The following is a 26,861-nucleotide window of genomic DNA, read 5'->3' as shown; positions in this document are numbered from 1 at the left end:
GTGCAAATTCCTGTAATTACCGTCTTTGTGTCCTGTCCCAATGGCACATAATACAGCAGAAGCCTTTCCTAATTGAGACCTTACAGGAGGTACAAATCCCTCCTTTGTTCGGCCTGACAAATTAGTGCCAGAAAGTGGCAAGGTCCGAGTGGGAATCAAAGGCAAGCAACACAAAGATGGAACTTAAGGCTACAGTAATAACCCTCTCCAGTCCTGCAGGGGTGGGAGGGAAGGAAAAGTAATGACCAATGAAAAATGAAGGGTTTTTTTGTTATAAATTCCCTTGACATGACAGCACCTCAGGGCTGCTTTATTTATTTAGGAAAAGTGATTAAATAGTAATACAACAGGGCAGACCATTGTCTCTGGAGCTACCCCCCTTCCTGCAGACCCCTGCTGCCTTGGCTAATTGATTGACAATGAACCTCTGATAAAGAAGGTTGTTGGGAGGACCTGATGGGGACAGTTTTTGTGGGGGTTTTAATTTTATTTTCTCTTTGCAGTCTTTGTGGGGTTCCCCTCCCTGATTTTCTTCCTGTTTGAAATGCCCTCTGCATCCTCCTTCCCTTTTCTCCCTCAGTAAAAGCTTTTCAAGGGGCTGCTCCCAGACAAACAGCTGACCCAAGCAGGTAGGGAAGAATGTGAATGTCTGTGCCTCACTATTGACAGGTTTATCTTGGAATCTGACTAGCACTTTTCAACTCGTGATAGAAGCCAGGGAGGTGGTGTCAGATGTAGTCATGGGGCAGGGGGGACAAACTGTTGATACACTGGAGTCAGAAGGGCAGCTTGAAAAAGTTTTTCCTTTGCTCAATCAATGCATACAAACATTTTCATCATATTTCTGTCTTACTGTGGAAGGCAGGATGTTATTTCCCATCATTTCCAAACATTAATGAATAGGCTACTGACTAACAGTGGAGAGGCATGTTTTTTATAAACACCTTTCCTGCCGTTACTTATATTTTTTTCTTTGGAATAGCAATACATTTTGGAACATGAGGTTAACTAGAAACTGCTGGCACTGGAATGGCAGCTTCCTATGTCCTTTGCATGTTCATATAATTAATTGCAGGCTCAATCGTGCCCTGTTGCTGGGGCACAGCAGTGTTCCCATGGGAAATGTCTTGGACTTGGAGCAAGAGTGGCATTTGTGAGTGTAGATCTGCTCAGTGAGACTTTGGAGGGACCTACCCCTTTTCTTCAAATGGATATGAAATTAAAGTTGGTTGCAAGTCCAAGCTCATAAATACCAGGTTTTATCATTTGTTCTTTAATACGTAGGAAATGAGACGCATCATGTTAGGATGAGTTGTTGGGAGAGCAGTGTTGTTATTTTCTGGTCTGAATTTCAGCTGAACTCAAGTGAAACCCCCAGACTGTTCGTGTTACAAATTTGGGATGAGATGGCTTCCATCAAAACGTGTTTGGCAAGTGCAGCATCTTGCAGACAGCAGTAGCTGATTGTGAGTGCTCCAGTGGCTGTCCTCTCTCGGGCCATCTCTGGGCTCCTTGGGAATGGCAGATTCCTCGTCTCCTGGAGGAGCACTCCTGGAGGGCTCTGTAAGGAGCAAATGTCCTCAGGTGCCCTTCACTATTGCTATTCCTTTGGCATGTGCCTTCAAATTTCTGTAGATGGGGAAGACAAATGGCCTCTGCGCTTGCCTCCTGGTTTGTATAGCTCCTGTTCTTTTGATGTCTCTCTTCCTTTTCATCTTTTATTTTTTCTCTCCCTGTCATTTACTGAAACAGATTTTTTTCAGAGAGGTCAGTTGTGTCTGCCAGCAACTCTTGTTGCTTAGACAGCAAGTCCTAATGGATGGGGGAGTTCCTGCCTTCTGCAAAATGTGCTCTACACCCAAACCACATTTGTCTGTATGGCTTTCCTTGCTCCTCTTTTGGGATGCCTTCTGTCCGTTCTTCCCTGCTTTCTCCGTGTCTCCTCACTTGCCAGGAGGATAAATACAGCCATTAGGGCTTCAGTGACTTGGCTGGCTGAGCTGAACGCTAGGTGCAGAGAAGCCAGGGTTAGTAAATGGGCTATTTCCTGAGCTTGCAGCCCTGTCAAATTGAGCAGCAGGTGGAAAGCTGTTGGCTTTCAAGGAGTCATTCTGCCTCTAGTGCTGTGATCATGTGCATAGATGGGGAACAGTCCAGTGCAGTATGCTCAGCTCATGAAGCCTCTGCTCTGGCTCACCCCACAGATCTGAAACTATCCCCTACTGTGGTAACAGTGAAGTTCCTTTCATTCTTTTCCCCTCAATGAAAAGAAAGTATTTTCCTAATAGATTAAAAAAACCACGCGCCCCAAAACCAGGTGCCATGCTGACTTTGTTCAGCTTCTCAAAAAGCCATATAGTTGAAACTTCCCAAGTCCAGATAGTTGAAAAGCATGGGTGCTCCTTCTTTGGATTTAGCAAATTCTTTGTGAGCTGTCATCCTGCCCAGTACCTATTTGAAGCATAACACTGGAATAGAAACACTAGGGGACAAATATTAGCAAACACAGCGCAATAATAAAATACCAGAATGCCCTTTGGAAGGTTGTCATCACACTTGTCACATTTTCAGTCACAAATAACAGTTGTTCTCTCCTGTCCAGGGCTCTTAGGGTTGTGCTTTCGAAGCGCTGTATATATTTTGTGCTTGGTTTCATTTCAGTTGATCTCTTTGTTCCAAGACTTCAGCAGCTTTTTGCCTTCCCTGTATTTGGGTCTCTAAAATCCCCTGAGAATGTGTTCTGCACAGTAAAAGTTTCAGTGTTTAAGTATCATCACTTTAGACCAATCTTCCGGTCTTGCATGCGACTTTCAGGCCCTGTTTCCATTGATTCAAAAGTAAAGCTTCCACTGCTAGCAGTGGTATTTCTAAACTCATATTTTTTGCTAGCCAGAGCCAGCTGAGCAGAAAAAACATCATCCATGTCTAAATTAGTATTTGGAAAATCCACTGAGTCTAAACAAGGTCACTGATTTGTTGGGAGAAGCATGAGGAAGGTTTCCAGGCAAGGGTAACTTGAATTTGCATAGCAAGGAGTACTGAATTTGCAGTGGACCTGCATATTTCAAAACACATTGTTGCTGGTCCACGGTGCTTTGCCATGTCGCAGCTGTTGTTTGGGGAAGGATCAGACGATACCACGTAGACTCTCTTTTAGTTGCTTGAGTGGATCAAGCCTGTTAGCAGTGATCAGTTATGATCACAAAAGACCTTAATCTTCAGGGGTAAAGTGAGTGATCTCTTCAGTCTGGTTTTAAGATGGCTTGACTAGGGGAAATGGCAGTGAAAGCTATTAGCTTTTTCTACACTGATAAAAGTTAGGTCTTCCACCTTCCTGGGATTTGGCTGGCACCTTTGCAGAGTGGGATTTGCACCTTCATAGGATTTGATTTGGAGTTGACCTGTTGCTCTGATCACACAAAAGGCTGGCCTGCTCTTTGCTCTGTTCTCTTGCCTACCTTCTCAGTATAAAAATACAAGCATGAGTGTAATCAGCTGTAGGAATGGGAATACCATTATTAATTATGCTCAAATTATCTACTTACTCGTAGCTGGCAGACTTAAAGAGCTGGCCTGGAGAGTGTGTTCAGTTCTCATCCCTGACTAAAGAGCTGGTGAATTACTGAATCCTGCCAATAACTCATTCCGTGGGAGCTCCTATTCCCTTCTGTCAGGCAGTGCTTCTGAGTCTCAGCAAAGCACCAGATATTGCAGAAAACAATCCCTTAAGGGGATGGGGGAAAGAACAGCAAATTAGCTTGAGGTGTATGGTACTCTTTCTCAGTCCTTTTATCCTGGGAATAGGGAGAAAGGAGTTGAAAGGATACACTATAACTGTGTGTGATGCGTATCTGCATAGCTGTTTTTAATTCCCTTGGAGCAAGTTCCCTGGGGAAAATGGCGTCTCAGCCTTTCTCAGCATTGACACTAAAAGTGAAAGAACCTACAATCTGGTGAAATTCAAGTGGGGAAATCCAAGCAAATGAAAAGCTAGTTTCCAAAAGTACAGTTTTGTTGCAGCCATTTGGCACACAGCTGATATTTTTCTGTCCTGATTTATTGATGAAATGTTGCCGTTGACTTGTATATGCAAAGTGCATTCTTACAGTTTGACATTTATGTTTTTTCAGTGTTACATTTGCAGGCTTAACTAATATTAGGTTTATTTGAAGTCAGAATTTAGCTGTGTAACCTCCATCATGCTGTATGAGATCTTCTACAAGGGGTAAGTGTAGCACAGACACACAGAATGTTGTGTATGGTGTATACGTGCTATCACCTGGCTTGTTTCCACCAGGGATTTTTATTTTTCTAGATTGTTCATCTTCTTGGTGAGGGCCACAGCTGTGTGTGTTTGACATGACTGACAACAGGGTGTTGTTTATTTCATTTACCCCTAGCAGGCTAAATATTGGATATTTACGCTAATCCAGTCTTCACTGATAGGAAGAAAGCCTGGGTGCCGTGGGTATGATTCATCTCTCCTGCCTTGGTGGGATGCTCTGTGGCAGTGTGCCTGTGGGGCATCACTAGTAGGATGAGATGGGTCACTCTGGAGTGGCCTGTCTCCCCAGCCCAGCCTACAGCCTGTGGCCAGCAAGCCTAGACTAACTTAGCTGAGCTTGCAAGACAAGAAAGGCAGAGCTGTGCATTGTATCTTCATATGGCACTAAGGAAGGTGGGAAAGCTGTTAATTTAGGGCTTAGTCCTGAGCTGCAGCTAATAGTCAAGGTTTCCATTGACTGAAAACAGTTTGTCCATCCTTTGGAGTCTATTAAAGAATTAAAGAGTCTAGGAGCTGAGGGCTAATGAACCCTTCTTTATTTCTGGAGAGACTAATCTAGATTATAATTAAAGTGGAATTTGTTCTTTGCTGACATAAATAACATGGGATTTATATGTTGCTTAGATAATTACAACTGGATAGGGTCAAACCCACAGGGAAAATGTTATGCCATTAATGGGTTAAGATTTTGTAGTCCATAAAACTCAAAAAAATAGGCAAGGTGAGCAAAGTGTGAGGCTTTGCTTAGAGGTGTGTGAGTTTTTTCTTTCTTCAGAAAGAGAATTGCTTTGGAAAAAAGCAGTAATGCTGGGAGAAGGACAAACTAATGCAAATTCAAACATGGGTAGGCATGAAGGAGAACTGAGCTGGATTGTCGGTCTTTCTTGTGAGCTAGAGTTTTCCCGTGGTGGAGTGAATTGGAATAGATGCACAGAAGCACAAGACCAGCAACTGAAGTAATTCTCACCTTCTCTGTGTTTGTGCTGAGCAGCTAGAGCAATGTTGTGTGTGTGATCTAACACTTTGAAAATTTGTTGCTGTGCTCCTTCTGCTTAGTCTGCATTATGGCATAATCAAGCTGAAAGCCTCTTGAAGTCTGTTGGTCATTTTCTTTTCTTCATATTGTATGTTGTTTCTAAACGAATTAGCTTCTAAGCTAATCTGTCACAGATTTAATTATGGTACACGATCATGAGGGAGTTGCTTTTTCCTGATACTGAGTAAGGAACTTTATTGAATAACAAAAGCATTTGTGTATTTAATTCTAGTTTGGTCTCTGTTTCACTGTAAAGCTGCTCCAACCTTTTCGTGCTAAAAGATTAAAGAAAAAGGTATCTGGATAAAAAAGATACCTGCGTGTGTCTTCCTTGACCATAAGAGTATGGAGCACCCTGAAAGTGGCAGAAATGGGGTTTTCTGTACTTTACAGGAGAGGAATTATATTCAAGCGTCTTGGATTTCTCCTTCACACTATCCTCACCACCACCTTAAGTCAAGAAGAGAGACTCATTGTAACTTTTTAACTTTATCTTCCTGTACTACTTTCTTCCCAAAGTCTTACCACTTGGAAATGAGCCTCTTGATGTTGATATTCCTGCTCTGCTCACAGACATGTCGTACAGAGAGATTCATCTGTGCTCAGCAGCACTTTCTTGCTGCTATTTTTCTAACCCCTATTTTCTTAGCTTGATTCTAAGGCTGTTTTGTTATATTTTCTGTGATTAAAGGTTTTGGATTACTCCTTCCATCTGTTTGCTAACAGTGTACCTACAGCTACACTTCTATCCTCTGTAGCTTGCTCTGTAATATCCTTTAGGTAGGGATGATTTGGAATGCTAGTAAATATGACAGTATTTTCCTTCCTTTAGGCTCAAGGTTTGACAGACCTTTGTGTGGCTGTTATCTGGATAATATTCTATGTAGGCATTAGGAGTAGGTGAGAGAGGCTTGGTCAAAGTTGTGCCACATTTTCCCCCCATCCTTTCTCTAGCTATGGGAAGTGTTTTCTCTGCAAACATTAAATGGTCCCTAGTTCAGTTTAGACTATTTGTTGAGTTGTGTTAATGATCTCCGAGTTGGTAAGCTACATCTTACTGTCTTGTTGGGAGGGGTGCTCAAGAGTTTAAAGCCAGGAATCAGTACTAGCTTTGCTTCTGGTAAACATGATGGCAACTTTATGTACCTGACTGTCCAGGTGCAGGATTTCCAAGGGCGTTAAGCCACAAGCTATTTCTTCCTCCTCTTCTTTCTCTCTCACTTGTGCTCTATTTTTTTCCCATCTTAACAAAACAAAGTAGCATAAGTGGTCTGTGCCACAGGAATATGTTTGTCGCACTACATCACTTTGAACTGCATAACATCAAAGAAAATCAGTGCTTTGATAACTTGATTTGAAAGGATTGTAGAAATAGCCATCATTATGAATCACAACAGATGGGAATGGAAAAGATGGTGATTTTCAAACAGCAAAGCTTGTAAGGTAAGGGAAAATACAAAGTAGGTGCCAGCTCCACATTCTCATCTAAAATAGCCAAACCTTACAACTTTTGTGTAGCTTTGCAGAATATGATTTACTTGAGGATATGGAGAGGAATGAGAAATACTCTGTGTAAATATGTGTTTCTGAGGAACAAGGAAACAAATGTGGGCTCAGAGAAGAGCTGGAATAAGGGAGAAATGCTGCTCTGGTAGGATCTTCTTCCACTTTTTCCTCTTATAAAGCCACCCTTCCTGAAAGGAAGGGAATCCAAGGTTGCTTGCTGAGACCCTTTTCACCCTGGAGACCTTCAGTTCTTATGGGACATAGGGAAGAAGGAGAAAGCACCCCCAGCACTTCTGTGCTTTGGCATTTCTCTCCCGAGTAAACTCTGTGAACTGGAGTCAGTTTCTGGCTCTAGGAGATTGCAAGAAATTAGGCCTCAAAATCATCACTTCTCAATTGCAAATATTTTAGTTTAAGGTGATGGCTGTACAAATCGGAGTTTAGCTTATTCTTGCCTTCAGTCTATGAGATAGGAGTTTGGGCACTAAGATAGACTGTCAACTGCAAGTTATCATGCTAGCCTGTGCAGTGGACAGTGCACAGTAGCAGTCAGGTTAAATCAGTGCATCCTGTCTCATCCTCATCTCAAGATGAGTAAGTGTTGGCTAGTGGGGAATGTTTATAAAGGTTTCAGTGGCATTAAGTTAGGACACTTCAGTCTCATTCAGACACTGCTCAGACTGCTACTAGTACTTCATCAACTGGTCCAAACACATTGATCTAGAAAATACTGCATGTCGTTTAGCAGTCTCCATTTTATCCAGTATGAGGAGGTGGCTGTATGTAATGAAAGCTGAAGTTGGAGCCAGTTGAGGTATAAAGATGGATACGTCAGTGCTTTTCAGTGGTACGAAATTCAGAGACAACTACTGAGGATAAGATGCAGACCCTTCACTTCTTTTAGCAAGGCTGGCACAGAAGAATGTGCTGTACTGAGGTATTGCTAATAAAATCATTCGTTCTGAGGGCTTGTTCCCATTTAGCTTGGGAAAAGGGAATGCTCTCTTTCCTAGTTTTCTTCATCTTGCTCCATGAGGAAAGGATTGGGCATACTTCTCTGTTTTCTTTACAAAGGGGCAAGACTTTCCCCTCTTGCGCTTTTAAAAACATGGGCTCCATAGCAACAGTGTGAGTACCTTCTGCAAGTGTCTTCCAGGGCTACTACTCAGGCAAATGTAATGTCAGACAAACAGGACTGGTATTTCATGTCTCATAAGCTGTTCAAAACCTTCACATTTATGTGTGAATGCATTTTAAATATTGAAGGAATAGTTCTATATGTACTCCAGAGCACTGATGCTAAACTTACTACCCGCTGTGGCCGACTTCATCCATAACAGCATAGTGGAGCAGGACTGCATGGAAACTCTTTTAACTGACTTGTCAAAAAACTGTTTTTTTTAACAAAGGCAAGGAACAGGAAAGGAAATATGGGAAAATGCCTGTTTTGCACTGAGGGAAGTATGGAGTTGTTGACTCCTAAATTCTAATCCCAAACTACAGTCCTAAGTGATATTGTTTTGCTAATATTTGCCACACAAAAATTGTATCTACGGTGATAATAGTTTACAGTCATGATGTTTGGGGTTTCTAATCAGTTATTGGCTGAGACCGTATTTTTGCATTATGTATGTTATGCCACTTGAGGTAGACGTTTATACTTCTGCTCTGATCTTATGAATGGTAAAAGAGGAAACATTAATATAAGTGTCTCTTTCATCAACTGACTGGTTTTGATATTTTCCTTTTTCAAGAAACTGCATATCCTCACTTAAAAAGGGGAGAAAGGGAGACAGGAAGTGTCTCACACTGATTCACTTGAGAGTGAGTATTGCAGAGTCAGTGCCTCTGGAGTGTGGAAGAGGAGGAAGTGAACTAATTGTGCTGGTCCGGTTATTCTAATTATTTTGATTAGAGCAGAGGGAACATGGTAGCATCAGCAAGTGGGGAGAAGGAGGAGTTCAATTTATGCCTGCAGTAGTTGAGCTGAAATCTCTCCTAAAATAAGGATAACTTCTCCTGGCAAAAAATGATGCCTTCAGTGTGAGAAGTTACATAACTAAACAAATTCAGTTACATGAACAAAAGCAGTCAGTCAGTTAAATTCTGCATTAAAAGCTCTGTTTAACCAATACTTCTGCCATAAAAGTGGTGCACAAGGTCTCTAGGTCTCTGCTGATCAGTGTTGCTAACCAGTTCCAGCAGAGACCTTCTGAGCATACAGCACGTGCTGGAATGAGTCTCTGGTGCTAATTGTGTCTGTAGCTGTAAATGTCATACAGGGACACTAATATTTGAGGGAAAAGAGAAATGCCATCATGTGTGCTGTGTTAAAGAGGTAAGAGGTGTTAATAACAACCACAGACATCTCATTGTATCTTATCTAAACACTTTTAGCCTCGCTTCCTGAGCAGGTTGTTTAATGTGACTGTGCTGTCTGTCTTCAGCTAATATTATTTGAACCTGTTCGCTTATTTTAGTCACAGCTGAGAGAAAGGCAGAGGTGTCAAATACAGTGAGTTTCTGTGTGGTTGTGTGGTCAGGTGAAGAGCTCTGCATTGTTCTTTCCAGCTAAAGCAGCAGCTTTTGAATACATTGTTTTACTCCAGGGACTGCATATAAGAGACTATGGGAAGAGGTGAGGGATCCAGCTGTGAAAAAAGTATCAGGCAGACTTCAGACCTTGTAAGATACAGGGTAATCCACTTGTAAGGAAAAAATAACCCCAAACCCTGCAGGAAACTGAGCTGTGTCACTACTGCTAGTCAAGGGCTATTCATTCCCAATGTGACTGCTGCTCAGAGTTATTATTCATGGCCTGACTCTGGTTTGCTTTGGCTATGCTAATTCTGTGGCTGAATCCTACCTGCTAAGTCAGCGTCCCTTCTGGCTGTCAGCGGGAGCTGGCTTGTGCTCCTCCAGGCAGCCAGTGCTGGCCCATTCTATTGTGGGGAAAATGGGAGCTGTCTGGAGCAAGCACACAGTCATTCTGCAGTCTGGTGTTCTCTATATAAGCTTCAGGTCACGGTTTTCAGATGGCCATGGCTGTTAAATGCCCAGTATCTCAAAGCTGGTCTTCTGCCTTTGTTTCTTGAGAAATGCTAAGTATCCTTTTACTGTTCTCTGAACTCTTTGCCATAGATGCCCAAGTTAGCGTAGTTTTTTTAGTATTTATATATTTATTATATTTATTCTTCTGTTTTTTAGGGAATGAGAAATGGCTCATTGGTAAAACAAATAAAATTTAAAAAGGGTCTCATAATTACTTATCTTGAGGGTATACTCTGGCATGGTGTACAGACCCAGACTTTTACCCCCTCTCTCTTCTCCAGGCTGTCAGCGCTCCATAGGCTTGTCCAATGGGAAAGCCAAGGTATGCAGCTACAGTGGATGGTATTACTGCAGCACCTGCCATGTGGATGACACCTTCCTCATCCCTGCACGGCTCGTTCATAACTGGGACACTTCCAAATACAAGGTAATCTCCCTGCAGGTTGGCTTGCTAGCAAGTGAACTGAATTACTCTTTAGATAGAAGGACAGACATTACAACAGATAGAAAGTTACAGGCCTTAACTGCTAACACTGTAATCTCTGTTCCTTTTACCAGAATGAGCCACCGTCAACAAGGCAGATGTTTTCATCAGTTACCTTAGCTGGGCCTAAAACATTCCTCCACAGGAGCAGCCATGCTTCTCTTTCTTGGTGGCATTTTTTCCATCATTGTTTATGTGGTTGTTCAAGAGACAGGCTCTTTTAGCCCTAATCTTTGCATTTATTGGGCCTTTGAAGAGTACCTGTTTCATGAGCACAAGGGACTATGAATTGGCACAAGGGACTATAGATGAGCACTGCTTGGTGATAGATGCTGAATTGTGGAAATGCCTACAGGAAACTGGCATTCCCAAACACGGTGTTTGCATGGCCCAGTATGTGTCCTGTCAGTTGGCATGAACATTTCAAGTGCACTAGAGGGACATTGCTATAGCACTTGTTTGGACCAGACAGACGAAAGCAACATAAAGAGAAAATCCTATAGTTGTTCACCTGCCACACAAGCAGCTTCTCTGAAACTTCTGTAATCTGCTATTTACTACTGCCTTGGTGGCTGGTTGCTAGATAGGGGCAACTGATTGCATGCCTCAAAGCATTACACCAGCAAACACAGTAGCAGTGTTGTTTTGCTGTCTCAGGGAGCATATGCTGGAACAAAGACTCGTAACAAATCCAGACCATGCTAGAGCTTCAGACCTAGCAGCCACTGTTGGGAGAGGCTGTTTGATGTTTTGTGTCTGCAAATATTATTATTATGGGCTATTTGAAAAGGGAAAAAATAACCAGTAAATGCTCTATTAGAGGAAAAGCAGCTGTCTTGAAGAAGAAAATTTGTCAGAAAGGGAGATTATTAAAAGGTAGCCTGAGCCTGCCATCAGGAAAATTATAGTCTTCCACTATAAAATGCAAGATTCTTCAGAGTTACAAAGCTCTTATGTGTGGAGACAAAACTCCTTCCCTTTCCTAGAAGCTAGGAATAAAATATTTAGGCATTCTTCCTTTGGATGCTTCTACAAAAGACCAGACTTGCTAGCCCACGGTAGTATAGGTAGCCCTGATACAGAGCAAGTGGATGGTAAGGCAAACTCATATCAAGCTGTAATATTGCCAAGAAAATAAACTGTTTTTCTAAACCTGCAGGGTAAAAACTATGCTTTATGCTCTGTCTCCTGTGGTCTTGGTGTGTAGGCAGCTGAGGCACAAAAGGAAATGGGACTTTCAAGTTTAAGCATTCACTGAAAACTTAATCTACTGTAATCTCACTGTAATGGTGAGAAGCTTTCAATTTGCACCTTTTATAGACAGGCAGAACAGCTATGAGGTGGCTTGGGAGCACAAGCAAATTCTGTGCAGATACTCTATCAGTCTCTGTGCCTAAGTGCTCAGAGAGTTGGATTTAAGAGAGGAACGCTGTCCCTAAGGTAGGAAAACACTACAGCATCCCCAGCTATATGAGCAGAGAACTAAGGCAGGGAGGGAAGGTGAAGAGCACATCATGTACCACAGTGTCAGTGTGACAACTGAGCTGAGATCACTGGTTAGATCTCCTCAACTCCATCCCATCCATGTAAAATAGCAAGTTGTTCTCTTTATTTTTGTGAAATCTTTGGGGTTTTCCCCTTTCTGTTCAGTTCTGCCTACATATGCTTTTATTTGTGTCCTTCCGATGCCTCCATGGAATGATGGAGTGCTATTCTGAGACAGAGCACATATTGCCTGTGCTTTTACATCTGCCTCTCCTTTCTCCATTCAGAGATAAGGCCTGGTGTTTATTTTTTCTCTATGTTCTAAAAGGCAACTTAGTGCTGGCTGCTGCTTTTAAGTGTTACAATGAAACTGTGTGATTCCTGATTAGTGTATTAATTAAATGTGCTGATTCGGCAAAGGCAGATACACGTCCCACTTCCTTGAGGTGATCTAAGTACTTATAATTTTATTTGTGCTCACTTTTAAATGAAGATCACTTAATTTGTCAGCATTTCAACTCTCAATTGGCCAGTGTGCCGACACAAAGCTGTGCAGCAACATCCCAAGTGAAGCTGAAAAAACAGAGCTTCTTCTAAGTGCACAGCCCTACCCCTCACAGGTAGTGCAGCAATGCCTGAAAGTGGAGCTTCTGTGGTGGGTGATTTGCTTCTGGCTGGACTCATGGCATAGGCTAGATTGGTTCTGCAGGAAATAAGCATATAGCATCTTTGATGGGCAGAACTGAAACAGGGTTTCGATCTTAACAAGCTTTGGTGTTTCGCACAGTCTGAAATGTGCCTGTCAGTCCCCCACATGGCATCAAAGTAAATTAAGGGTCTGAAAACATGCACTCCATCCCACTGCCTTTGCAGAGGTTTCTGGGGTCTGTTCTATCTGTCTCCTAGGTACACTAGGACATAAGCTTTTATAATGATACAATAATTGGGCATGTTTCTCTTTTACGTTTCATGGACTCCCAGACATCTGAGCAGCAGCAAAACTGTTACATCAATTAAGTAGATTTTGGAAATGGAGAGGTTCTTGTCTGAGTTTGGCAAGACAGGTCATGAAAAAACAGAAGCAGTAGAACCCTGTAGAGCTGTGATTTTCCGTATCTGGGACTTAGCACCTGAAAGCATATGGGTAGGAGAAGAAAAATCCCCTTCACTGCAATAAAAGCTATTTGAAAGGACTTGGCAGTTAGGCATGTTTCTCCTGTCCTAACCAAAGTAGCAGTTCAGTCCCCAGGTTCACTTTTTTTCCTGTCTCCCTACTGTTCTCATATTTGTGTTTACATGTGTTTGTGTGAGGGGAAAAGAAAAGAGGCAATCTTGTGAACATGCTTTTTCCTTTTACTTGGGCCAACTGTTTTCCCCGTTTGCACACAAAAAACAGTAGGTATTGCAGTTTGGTTCAAGTGGCTTCCAGCAAAATGCCGGACAAACACAGCAGGAAATGAACTCACTGTGCCAGAAGGCTTCAAGGGAGGCTGACTGCTGGTAAATTGAATTCCGAATTGTGAGTTTGCAGCCGCTAGAGAATAAAGGTCTGGAAATGTCAGCATCCATCCTTGTATGACATTTAAAGCTAAAACCTTGTTACACTTTCCATCTTTTCACTCCTTCTGGCCTACTTAATGGGGGTGTCTAGTCTTCCCAGTTAAATTGGGGGACTGTAAGTATGCTTGTAGATGTACTAGAATATTGGCTGGTAGCAAGCTGAGTTATTGTGACTGCCTGACCCTTCCCATTATAAGACTACATTTCAGCTTCTTGTAGCTTTGCTATGGTTGATTATGTGAGTTAATGTTTTACATGACCTGTGTGCCTGTGTCAGGCATTCAGAGTGAACCGACACATACCTGTCAGACAGTGATGCTGGGCAAAGTACCATTTTAGGGCCTGGGGAACCTGTGGAGTTATGCTCTGCTGCATTTAAAATTGCACATTGTATTATCTGCGTAGTTATTGGTGGGAAGGTTGGCCTTGGCATTATTTCTTACATTTGTATTATGCACTGTGAAAAGCTTACATTTAGGGCTGGCTTTCCCTGTAAGTAGCTAGTGACTCCTGTAGCTAGTAACTTGTGCTGGTTTTGCAAGTGGTGCAATTGATAAGAATGTCTATTGCTTTTCTCTACTTCCTACCTTACAGCACCAAAATGGAAATAACATCCTAAATCTCAAGAGTCTATGATGTGCCCTTTCTCCTTTTGTTAGCCTAATTCATCCCTCCCTCACTCAGTGTAAACACTGATTTAAAGGTCTGGGAAGGCTAATTGAATTGTGGAACAAATAGTATTTCCATAGCACAGTTTCAAGTGATTTGCAGCTCATTTCAGATAATCCCATCTTCTCTTTTCCAGCTGTGATAAAATACAGAAATAAGGAATGAGAGGGAATTTGGCCTACTCACCTCAGAAACAGGAGTATCTTCTCTAGTGGGAACAAAAGTCCCATTAATTTATCAAGATTACAGTAGCTGTTTGCAGTTGGAGATAGAACAGAGCACTATCATGAAAAAGGCCTAAGAAAAAATTGCAGATGAAATACTGGGAGTGAGTAATACCAGTCATTATTTGTCTGTGTTTAAAAAAAAACAAAACTCAATAGATATGCTTCCGATTATTTTCTTTTTACATCATTTTGTCCCTGCCGGCTGAGTATGAAACAAATGGGAGCAGTACTTTACACTGGACTTCTGTACTCTGGAGTAGTACAATGTGATTGGATTTGCAGTGTGTATGTTTCCTTTTCTAATGTGCTTTGGCACTTACCTTTGTCAAAAAGAAAGCAGCAAAGAAAGAGGAAAATCTTAACAGGGAAGAAACTTGGTAATTAGTTTTTAGACTTAAAAACCACCTGGTAAGCTATGTTACCCAGCAGTGAAAACATGTATGGCTGCAGATACTGCTGTATATTGGGTAAGTAAGCAATTATCTCACACGCTCAACTTTGATGGGTTTCATGAAGTTTGACTTGGCTATAAGCAGAGACAGCTGGATCTCTCTCAGCTCTGTCTTCATTTGTAATTGGTAACAAAGTAAGTTTTCAGATGCAAGGAACAGCTGACAGATCACAGAGGGGAGGATCTGCTTAAGAAGAGTTGGGAGGAAAGCCTAGCTGAACGGCTTTATTTTTCAGGTATCAAAGCAAGCCAAAGAGTTCCTGGAATATGTTTATGAGGAGCCATTGATCGATATCCAGCAGGAAAATCCCATGTTGTACAAGCATGCTGAACCTCTGGCAACCGTTGTCCGCCTGAGACAGCAGCTAAAATCTCTCCGAGCCTATTTGTTCAGCTGCAGAGCAGCAGTGGCTGAAGATCTGCGTAGAAGGTAAGAAACACAAGACAATGTACAGCACAACGATGTCCTTTCCTTGTCATATTGCTTTTCTCCATTGTTTTTTTTCCCTCACAATCTCATTCTGAAGGTGTTAACCATTGTAAAAGCTGTTGTGCTTGTATCTGACTTCCCTGAGCAGCTGGGTTGTCTGTTGCCAAAGTTGGTTTTATAGGGTCTGAATATCTGAAGTTGTTCTGGGCAACTATTAGCCCAGGGGTCACACATCGTGATGAGTATCTTTTACTTCTCCTCAGGCTTCCTGGCTGTGGGTGACTGTTTCCAGTCAAGTATGATACCTCGTGCTCCCTGCCATGGCACCAGAGTGCCAGCTTGGGGAGGCACTGTTGGGACCTTTGAAACACCTCAGAGTATGGCAAAGCATGGGAGAGCCCAGTCAACTGCCTGTCCAACGCTTCTGCCCTCTTCTGTGATATGATCTGACATGAAGGCAGAGGCCAGATGTAGTCCCCTGGCATGTGACCCAGCATATGATTTATGTGACACCAGAGCACTTGTGCTCTTGCACATCCATAACATGGCTGTGCTGAGTGTTTTGTTTACCTGAAAACACAGCACAGCACAGCAGAATGTGTTTTATAGTGAGTTTTCTGTGGTGGAAACAGTAGTTCTATAGGACATGAACTTGATTTTGGAAGTGCTGTGTCTTAGTCCGTTCAGCTGCTGCTTCATTTTTTCTAACAAGCTGAAAATTAACAATCTTCTGAAGACTATCAAGCCACAGTTGTGATCTTGAAAAAAACAAGCTGCTTTTGTCGTGGATCTCTGAAAGAGATGGGGAGATGTCTTTGCTCATGCAATATTGTGAGGCAAGTGGCACCAGGTACAGGCAGCTGATCTAATAGTAAATGCATCTATAAGCATTTGTATACTCCAAGTTTCTAAGTAAGACAAGACTGCAAATAGGAAAGCCACTGCTTTGAAATTGTGAGCCATGAAAAGGCAAGGAAGCAGATGTCATCAGTGACTGTATTTTGAGCATGGTGTTTTAGGGATGGGGAACCTGAATTCTCTGGGAGGGAGAGGAAGATGCAGTAGCGCCTTTATCCCAGGTAAGGAGTGAGACGTTCTGCTATTTGGTGCATAACCTATGACATTGACATTGCTTTGATGAACTACCTAGAACAACTAAGGGAAGGATATAGCAAGTTTCTGGAAAGCACTGCTGAGTTCTTGTGTGAGACCGGCTGTGTGCTAATATGTGTTTGTGTCTTACTGTTTAATTCCTGTTACTTGATAGGGCAGCTTACAGCAGTTAAAAAATAAGGATAGGTTTTTTTTTTATTATAGATGTTGGCATTATCTTGTAGAGCTCTTTTGCTGTTCAACTATAATAACTTTCCTATGCCATCCTCTTCAACTGCAATAGAAGTAAAAGGAGACAGATTTGTGAAGACTGGCATTCAAAAACAAAAAAGAAAAAAGGCAGAAAAGAAATTATTCTTTCTGATTAATGCTGAAGAAAAGAATCCCCTGATTAAAATAGACAGGAGGAGGCACGAGACTGAATGGACTTGGGTAAGAGTGAAAGAAGAGAGATCAAAAGAGGCCTCAGCAGAGAAATCAATGGATTAGAGACAAAGAGATGAGGGAAAGCCAGAAGGAGAAGAGTCAAAGAGGGAAGGGATTTCAGGAAATTAAGAGTTAATGAAGAAACCAGGACAAAGGGGGAGCTCCAAAACCTACCTCCCAAAAGAAGAGATGTGTTGGGGAAATGGAGAGAAGAGAAAACGAACAAAAATTAGCGCAGAAATGTGTGCATAATGTTTTCTCGGGTGGGGAGGAGAGAGAAAAAACCTCCCTGTATCAAAATGAAACACCCAGAATAGCAGAAAGGGGAGTTGGGAAATACTCCAAATGCTACCTTTTCTTATCTAAGTGTTCTTTCACGCTGTCTCCAATTAAAACTCTTTGTGGTGGAGAGGAGGACACAACCCAAGAAGTGTTTGCTTTTGTACTAGGGAAGCATCTCCAGTTTGGTAGGACTTGTTAGAAGTGCTGTAAAAACCACTGCAGGAGTGTATAAAACACATCTTAGATTTCTGCTCCTCCATGGTCTGTTGCGCTGGGTGCTTAGCTAGTTTGGTTTGGTGCTTAGCTAGTTCCTCAGAACTCCCTTTAGAGGTCTGCAGAGATGAAAAGTAAGAGACGCTTTCCCAGAAGGAGGTATTCCTTGCCCAGAACAGTCCCAATGGCTTTGCTTTCTGCATCTAGTATCCCAGTGTGCAGACATTCGCTATCAATGTGATGGCTTTATAGAGCTCAGCTGAAGAGTAAATAAAGAAAATAGGTGATTTAAATTTCCCTTTGGCTCGTCACATGGGCAAGTTGCAAGAAAAGGAGGAGTTTAAACAATATGGTGAGACGGCACTCCTAAATTTAGTACCTAGTTAGAAATGGAAGACTGGGGGAGAGAATCCAGTTATCTGTCCAGCTCTAAAAACATTCTTTTTCTGCTTGGTCTTCACCTTAGCATGTGAATGACTATTAATCACAAGAAAGTGAACACAGCATGTTGAAGACCTGTCAGACCCATATAAACAGACTGAAACAAACTGTTAATATTGCTGTCTAGGGAGAACTAAAAACAGACTGATTAATTATATTGGCACCTTGCTGCCTTTGGGACACTGATAGAGCCTGCCTTATTAGGGAAAAGCAGATCACTCTAAGGTTTCTTTTATTAATACTATTTGCATTATCATCTTCTTTAAATCTATACCTCGCTCTTGAACCCAGATCACAAAATGAAGATGGCAATGAAGTTAAAAACTCTCGGTGTCCTCTGGGAAGACAAAACTGTTTACAGTGCTTACAAGGCACTTTTTTCTGAAGAATTCCAGATGGCTATAAACTAGGTTAGCTCAGGATCCAGTTGGCTTAAATGTGGAAATGTTATTTATAATGCTTGGTGTGCACAGATAGGTACTTTGGGAACTTTGAAACTTGGCATCTAGTAGAGAACTCAGGGCTGAACCATGTTGTGAACTTTGAAGAAGCAAGTGACTATATAGAAAGAAAGGAAGGAAAAAAAGCAGAAGAAATCCTAAAAGTAGCTAGAAGGCTCACAATAAAAGTGGTAGTCTTCAATTATAATGATTTATTCTCACCTATTGCTTCACCAGATTCTAAGCTTTTTTTTTATATTTGAAAGGGAAAAAAATAAGGAACTCGAACTTGGCTGGGAGGAGGAATAAGGCCCTCCACCAGTTGCGTATCAGCAGTATTCCTCTGAGATTAGCCAGCTGAGACTCTCAGCCTGTTGCTGCGCTCCCTGTTTTACAAGGGATGTTGTTATGCCTAGTTTGCTGTGGCTGTCACTTCAGTATTGCAACAGACATAATTTGCCTCAAATGTCTTTACTCAACAAGTTCTTGCTTGTTTTGGTTGCCTTGCTTGTGTGGATGCTGTTCAGGCAGAAACTGCAAGACTGAAACCTTATGCCAACATAGAAATTAGTACAAGTGGAGTTGTACAGATCCCACCGCCATCACCTGCAGATTGTGGGATGATGAATGAATGGCACTGGCAAACAAGATAGAGTCAATAAATTTGATAGCTAAGAAAAAGCAAGAATTAATTAAGTCCATTAAATAATGATGTAGGTTATTCTGTGAAGCTATGCTGAATGATGCAAGTTTTATTCTGCTTTTGCCTTCTTCCTTTTATCTCTAGACACAAGACAGACTAATAGCATGTCCATGTGCCACAGCCTCTTTTCCTCTGTTCTTGTCATGGTTGAAGGCTCTTCAGGTCAGAAGGATGTTTTCGGGGAAGTCTTCAGGCACCCCTGCATCTACAGGGTGGGCTAACCCAGGTCAACCCTCAAGCTTCTCTGGGCACTCTGCTCTCTCAGCTGTACCCCTCAACTTGCAGTTCAGGCGTTGCTAGCCCAGGTATTTTAGACAGATGGCAGTGGCACAAGGTAAATGTTCTGCAATACATTCCCATATACATTAATGCTCATTGCAGTCTTCTGAATGGTAGTGAGAAACCGTATGGGAAAATTTCCCTCTTGTTAGTACTCGTCTCTGTCTAATACCATTTGTCTGTCAGCTCCAGACCAGCAATACATCAGTTTCACCCTAGCAAAACTCCTGTGCTGGTTACATTACTTAGCATCTTACAGGACAAGCACATTTGAGCTTGCTGTTGCAGCAGGAGGTTAAAGGTACACCTCCAGTGCTGCAGACCTGTGCTCCTGACTGAGCCTGCCGGTCTGTCAGCATGATGAGAAACAAGCCCAAATTCTGTTATGCTGAACAATAGAGTCCTGTCACTTCCTACAGTGAGGCCTTAGACATATCACTTCTGACACAGGGGTAGATTACTTTCAAAATATTTGTGTGGCAATTGGGGAACCTGTCTAAACACGTCACAGGAATCCTGATTGATCTTATGCAATCACTATACCACCAAATACCTCACGTATGTGAAGCTGGAGCTATGTCATCTTTCAGGCTAAGGACAACAGAAGGTCATTAAGTCATGTCCCAACTGTCAAAGGAAACTCTTTTCTCCATTTTCTTTGCAATGGGTAGGCCATTTGGAAACTGGAAAATTGCGGAGCAGGAGAACAAAGACACATCTTGTGAAAGCAGTAGACTGCAAAAAGAAAGTTTGAGCAGGAAAGGAGCAGAAAGATTTGGTTTTCATAGCACTTAGGGCTCTGAGTTAATGGCAAAACCAACAGAAGAAGAAAATTTGTTGCATGGGTGATTGGAAAGAGGGCAAGAGAGAAACTCATTCAAAGACAGTATCTGGGTATCCTGAGAGGATCCAATGTTAAGACCAAACAATACCCCAAAGTGAGAAAAGAGGAGAAAATAAATGCAGAGATGTGTGCGTGAGCCATTTGTTGTTTTATATAGATCCTGCTTGTGTGTACTCATTGCAGTAGCTGATATAAAGCATTCCTGTTAATGGAGCTCTTACATACAAACCACATCTTCGCTTCACTTGTGTCTTCATGAAGCAGTAACTGTGCCTGCAGGGTCCTTGCAGGCTAACATCTTAAAAAGCAGAAAGCAGATGGCTAAAACTGTAGAGGGTAAGGTTAGGTTGGACTTTGAGCTTTTGTTTGAACTAGGGGTAACAAACAGAGCTGGAGCAAGAAGACGTGTGCCAGAGCAGCCAGGGTAGGGGCAGTACGTCCAAAGGAAGGTTAAAAGCACAAGCCAGTGTTCTACCATGGTAGGCAACCAGCTGAGGAGCATGCCAGCAGTATACATAAGTTTTCCAGAGGACTGGATCTTGTAGTTCAGTCTAAGAGCACACCTGCACCTCTTTGTCAAATAGATCAGTAATATCTTTCAGAATGGTAATTTCTATTCACTTTTTGAGACTACATTTAAAAAAGAAGTTCCAATTAGATGTGGACGCCATATTGTGCCGGTTTTATCCCTGTGTTTTTATATCAGAAATTCCAGCAGCAAAATACAAGTGTTCAGAAGTGCCTGACAAAAACAAAAAACATTTTCTTATTCTTCAGTGCAAGTTAACTGGGGATCTAAGCTATTTTGATTTCAGAATGAAATGCTATGCCTCTTGTTCTCTGCATCCTTTTAGTAACTGTGGTACTTGATTCCAAACTGGAGTTTGATCTGTAGTAGTTCTTGTCTTTCACGATGTTACTGTAACCTTGCTCAAGTAACCACAGAGGAGAGAGTTAGCATACTGCATTTTAGAGTTGAAAGTTTATATACTGGTTCAGGATTGCTGATGGATGATAAGGGTAACTGTTTTAAGATAGAGATGCTCATGGGGAATTTCATAACAGCATGGAACAATACCTAACATGCTTGCTAATAAATCTAACACTAGTCCACAGTGTGGACTGTGGATACATAGGAATGTCTGCTCCCAGAATTAGAAGAGTTTTCATACCTCACGAATGTGAAATGATTCACAAATGCTTTTCTGGAATTAGAAAAAATCATCAGTCTGGTATAAGACCACAAGAATTAAATAACTAGTGTTTTGTTTTATTAATTTATTCTTACTTTTTGACTTTCAAATCACTGGGTTTCCCAGGGCCCCACTTCTCTAGATGATTTTTTTTTTGCTGGGAAGTTAGGGTCCTCCTCTCCCAACACACTTCTGGGAGCTGAGATTTCCAAGGAAATGCAAAATCAAAAGCTGGAAAAAAATCCTACCTTTCCCCATCACCTCCAGTGCTGTTCTCTGTCATAAATTAACAGACTCCATGTCAAATGATTTCAAGGGATAAACCTAGCAATAGGTGTTATTTACCGTGCCATGTACCTTTGGGATAACTCACATATATTTGGGATAACTCTCATATATTTGGGATAACTGGCAATTCACTGATATCCCTCTATAGTTTTTAAATCGTGTAGTAACCCTGAAAAATGCGAGCTCCTCTCAGTGAGGTTGGAGTGCGCACAGCCGCAGCTGTGGGTGGTGCCTACTGCTAGCACTTCAGAGGTCCTCTTGCCGCTTGTCTAGGGGATAAAAATAATATGGGAGCACTGGTAATCATCCTGGGCTTGCTTGTCAGCTACTTTAGTCTGTAGCATGGTGCACTGGCTTAAAAGTAAATTGGTGGTGGTGCAAGTTGCAGTGCCAGGGTATGACCCATGCTGACTGAGGAAGTGGACTTGGTACCCGGGGTGCTGTGCCAGCTGTGGGTGTAGCAGCTTCCTGCAGAAGAGGGGTGGAGAGGCTGCCTGAGTGTGGCTGCATTCTAGACTGGTGCATCTGCCTCTCCCGTGAGTCACAGCTCAGTCATACAGTTCTCAGCCTGGTCAAACAAGGCACTCCTGGCTGGCACGTGAAATCCCGGTGTCAGCTTCCCCTCTCCTCCCCCCTTCCTGTCCTAGGTTTCAACAGGCTTTTTGGTACAAAAGAGACGTGGTTGTGCCCACCTGCCAGCTAACTTGCTTTCTTTTGATTGCACTGTAGAAAGAAGAGTTGGCTCTGCTTATCACGTTTGTACTTCGGTTATAGTGTCAGGCTTGGGCAGATTAATTGGTTGTAGCTTTAGCAGAGCTGTCAGGGCATTTAACCCATTGAAGAAAAATTACCTAAGCTGATGATAAACAGGCTTTAAATGCAGAGCAATTACTTAGTGCTAACAAAGCACCATGACTACATACTTTGTCCAGATGCAAAAAGCAAAGTCTTATCAGTGGTTCTGTTTGCAGGAGGACACTAACAGATAACCTTTATTTGTGCAAATACTTACCTGACAAGATCATCCAAAAGGGAAGAGATGAAATTTCTGGTTCTGTCTTGCCTGAAGGTTATGCTTCAGATGACAAAGTATCAAACAAAAAGAATAGTAATCACAAAATAAGAATGCCCAATTCTCTCTTTTAGTTGATCTGAAAGCCTCCTACAGTGGGTTTCTGTCCTGCTTGTGTTGATTCCTTTGATTTCTAGCACTTAACAATAAAGCAGTTTAGAGACCTTTAACCAGTAGGACTTTGGATTTCATTGTTAACAGGAACTGGCAAAGCTAGAGGGCTGGTTAGCATTGAACTTGGTTTGTTCATTGCAGGCTTAACCCTGATTGGTGGTCAGGGTTTACAGCACAGCAACCTTGTGACTCACAACTGTTCTGTTTTGCATTGATGGTGAAACTGGTCTGGGAGTTTCCAAACTGTGAAAGCTTACGAGGTGCTTTTAGTGGGGTGTGCACTTGATACCATTTGCCTCTCAAGGGTCGCAGGTCACATTCTGAAGCAGCAGAGGATTGAGTTTTTATTGTGATGAATCTTAACATATTGTGCTTGACCTCTGTCTAGCTCACTCCATTTTTTCTGTGTTAAGATTTGACTGAAAGGACACTGTTTGTTGAATGCTTTCAGTTGACCAACTTCTGAAAAAATCCAGTTAGTTATAGCACATCGATCAAAAGATTTACAAAACTGACATCTTTTATTTTCCTTTTGAATAATTTACCAGAGATTTCCCATTTGGGGTTTGTAAAGGACCTTTATGTCAAAGGAAAAATAGCATGCAAGCACATGCTTTGGTGGTTTTGGTTCAAGGCCTTATATTAACACAAGAATGCTCAAAGCTACATCTCATGCAGAAAGCAAATACTTACTTTCTAGTGAAATGTTGCTAAGTGCATTTGTCTTGGCCTACTCTATGGTCTCTGACAGATTTTTAGACATGAATGTGATTTTAGGTTCATTTGGATGTCATGTAGTGCTTTGTCTGGATGCTAATGCAACGGCATGGTGTTTGTGTGAGCCCCATCTTGCCTGCTGTACTTTACTGACTTTGGATTCCTTCAACCAGTTTCAGTTGCAATTGACAGAGGGATGGAGGTGGTAGAGACATTATGTTCCTACTTGGTACATGAGGGGAAGTGTCTGGGTCAAAAACCAAGAGGCTCTGGATTAGTCTTGTGTGCCCCCTCCTGAAAAAGATTTTGTATAAGCTATCACCTCGTTAGGCTCAGAGAACCTCTGTGGACAAGCAAGCTGCTGGACATCAGTCATTTTCTTGCTCACTGGACTATTTGGTCTGTGTGGACTTCCTGACCCAACTGATTTGCTTGCATTTTATGATGACTTCCTCTGAAAATGCCTCTTGAGTTGATATTCTGGTGTCTCTTATTTTCTTGTTCCCCACCCACTAAAGGCTGACAAAACTGTCACTAAACATTCATTTCTGGGAGGTGTCTTCACAAGTTACATTCAGGTAGCTGTTGAGTTTCCAAATGGGACTAACAGAAGTTTTCTTGGAAGAGATCTTAATTGCAGATGTGCAGCACAGCAAGATGTGGTTTTGAAATAGCTGCTCAGCTCGCCACAGGTGTGGTGACCACGCATAATTTGTATTTTAAATGACAGGGTCTGAGCTGCCTACTTCTAGGTGATTTCAGTGATTTCCAACTCCTGAAGCTGTGTACTCTTCACCTTTGGAGATGTGGGTACCATATAGGATTGGACCATATAGAAGCTGGTCCAGTGCCTTCATAACACGTTTTGTGAATGCTGTTGTACATGCAAGCTCTGACTGCTCAGCTGTTTTTCTGTGGCCCACCACAACCAGACTGGGATTTTGTGAGTCAATAGGACTGCAAATCTGAAGCTGGACCAGCCTTACTTACTGAGGGGTTCTTAATGCCTCAGTTTGCATAGCAATTTCCATTGCACTCCTTTCAGAATGAGTGCTGGATGTATGCATGTACAGATGTGTCTTGCATAAGACTGGGAGGGCAGTGCCTACTTCTTTTCCTGGAAATAGATTTGGGAGGAATGTTGGATGCTGGTGCTGCAGAGCTGCTGCTGCAGGCTCATGTATCTCAGGGAGGGGGACAGGTACAGGGAGAGGATGACTGTCACCAGGGCCCATGCTGGCTGAGACCCCCCTGACAAAGGAAGTCCCTTGATCATGAGTTTGCTTTTCATCTGCGCACTTTTTATTAGGGGTTCGAACTTGCAGGAAATAAAATGCAGTCCTTGAAGGCGGCAGGGGAACGTGATGTTAGTCATCGATATCGGTCGTTGACAGTTTCTGCCTTATGGGCTATTCAGGCTATTTCCTGAAAAAGGAAATCTTTCATTAGCTAATTATTTTCTTTAGCAGTGCTGTAAGGGCATCAGCAAATAATAGTTCCTGGCAAAGCTATCGCACCATTTAGCGTCTGCTTGTGTGATCAGAGGAGAATGATGGGGAAATTTTAATGACAAATTCTGTCAGAGCTGAAAAATACTAATGGCTTCAAAATGCTGTTCAGAGTTGACTCCTTAGCAATCAATTTTAATAAATCTCCTATGTGCAAGTGAGAAATCTAGATGTCATATGTTATCTGATATCTAGATTGTGACTGTTTTCTAGTGGTCTTTGGCACCGTGCCAAATGTATTATGAAGGTGTGATGCAGCAGAGCCACTGAAGCATGTTCACCTGTAATAGGAGCAATTGTATAGCCTGCAGAACTAAAAAGGGAAAATGCAGTATCCCAGTGAGACTGCAGCTGAGAATTAGGTGGGTAGAGCAGACATGCTTGCAGAGCCAGAAAGAGCAAGGGCACGGTCCTGCTCCAGAAGAGTGCCGTAAGATTGGTGGTGCCCAGTTGTCAGTGCCTTGCTTGCAGGACTCTTCCCCTCCCACCCCAATAAAGCTTAGATTTTTATCAAAAGTATGAAAGGAGTATGAGGCTTTGTACCACTCACCTTGACAGCAGTGAAAAGTCCTAGTCCCTCTAAGACAGCTTTGAAAGCAGCAGTTTAAGATAGTTGTTTAAGACAACTAAGAATAGAATGAACTGAGGTGCTTTCATTATTTCTTAGATTCAGTGCTCTGTCAAAGGTTGCGGTTGGTACTGTTATCCCTGTTGATCTGTGTTTTAGCTAATTATGTTGTCACAGCTTCTAAAACGTCTTTTTTGAGTTCCTGTGTACCTTCTCAGTAGGATCATGGCATGGTCATATAGGCCTTTCAAGTATCTGTTTTTTTGGACATGTCCAGTGGTTTTTCTGTTCACTGCCATTCGGTTCTGCCATTACAAACTCGTCTTTGTCAGAGCTTTGTTCATGTATTTAATAATATCAAGAATTTTGTTTTCTGTATTGCTTTAAAACCACATGGTTGTAATGCAGGAGCTGAGTTCACCATTTATTCTCTAAGCAGCATGTAGTGTAAAGTAGTTGCACCTCTTGAGATACTCAGTTGCTTTTTTGCAAGAGTGGTGTGATTCTCTGCTCCTGTGTTACATTTGTTATGACTGGAAAATAAAGCTCTTTGACTGGTTGGTTGTGTGTGCACACAAAGGTAGACATTTCAGCTAGATGCACTCTTTCTGACATCTTTATGGCAGATCCATAGGTTTTCATAAACTTTTCTTGCTAATATCCACTTACTTTTACAAGGTCTATTTTTCTCTGTAATGTCGCTTTAATCCAGTTTTTCATCTTACTGCAAGTCACTTTAATTAGGAATTATCTTCTCTGATCAGGTTTCTGTAATTTAGCTTTACTGAACAGGTCTGTCAATTGATAATCAGTGGTCTTGCCTGAAACCTTGGTTTATATAAGGAAAATATGCCTTTCTCAAGTAAGTCATTATAAAGTCTATACCAATATATTTATTTCTGTATGCAAAAAGGAATTTATACCAATCAACTTGATGTTGGAAGAACAGTATCTGCATGGCATTTTTCCCAATATAATTGTTTCAGTTACAAGACCGTAAATCACAGCTTTCTGGGAGACCAGCAATCTTGTACTAAAACCCGTAAGAAATACTACAGATATGTAGTTTGGGTTATTTAGTTTTGTTACTGGGTTAATTGTTTAAAGAAACACATCTGTGCTCAGGGTGAGCTTTCTGTGGCTGTAAATGTCGTGGTACCCACTTACCTGACATTTGGAGAATGACACTGGCACAGCATTCATTCTTCTTGTGGAATTGCTGTGCCCATGAGGAATGCTGTAAAAGTAGCTGGTGTTGACAGGATGACATAATTCCAGTTTTTGACAAGCTTTGTCTCTCTAGCATTATTGTTCTGCAGTCTTTTGGTGAGGAGAGGAAATCTTTGAGTTTCATGGTCAAAAAGGTGTGACACATCCATTTTTCTCTTTTCCAGGATTTTTCCCAGAGAGTATCTTCTCCAGCAAATCCATCTTTATTCTCTCGCAGACCTTCAGCAAGTAAGTTTCTTCAACTAG

General features: G+C 41.9%; 1 protein-coding gene across 4 annotated transcripts in view; it reads left to right on the top strand.

Annotated features, from left to right (window-relative positions):
• The window catches only part of PLEKHM3 (pleckstrin homology domain containing M3), a 77,022-nt gene that overhangs the window by 13,862 nt on the left and 36,299 nt on the right, over window positions 1–26,861 (top strand). For all 4 annotated transcript variants that reach the window (XM_061455836.1, XM_061455846.1, XM_061455819.1 and 1 more), the window contains 3 exons: window positions 10,160–10,305; window positions 14,991–15,184; window positions 26,780–26,843. In XM_061455836.1, the coding sequence (XP_061311820.1) occupies window positions 10,160–10,305; window positions 14,991–15,184; window positions 26,780–26,843 (404 nt within the window). The remainder of the gene's footprint in view (window positions 1–10,159; window positions 10,306–14,990; window positions 15,185–26,779; window positions 26,844–26,861) is intronic.

Source organism: Pezoporus flaviventris, unplaced genomic scaffold, assembly GCF_033815535.1.
Source record: "Pezoporus flaviventris isolate CSIRO_AGI_PZ_B2104156 unplaced genomic scaffold, CSIRO_AGI_Pfla_v1 ptg000001l, whole genome shotgun sequence".
Classification (NCBI taxonomy): domain Eukaryota; kingdom Metazoa; phylum Chordata; class Aves; order Psittaciformes; family Psittacidae; genus Pezoporus; species Pezoporus flaviventris.
This window is presented reverse-complemented; position numbering and strand designations above follow the sequence as displayed.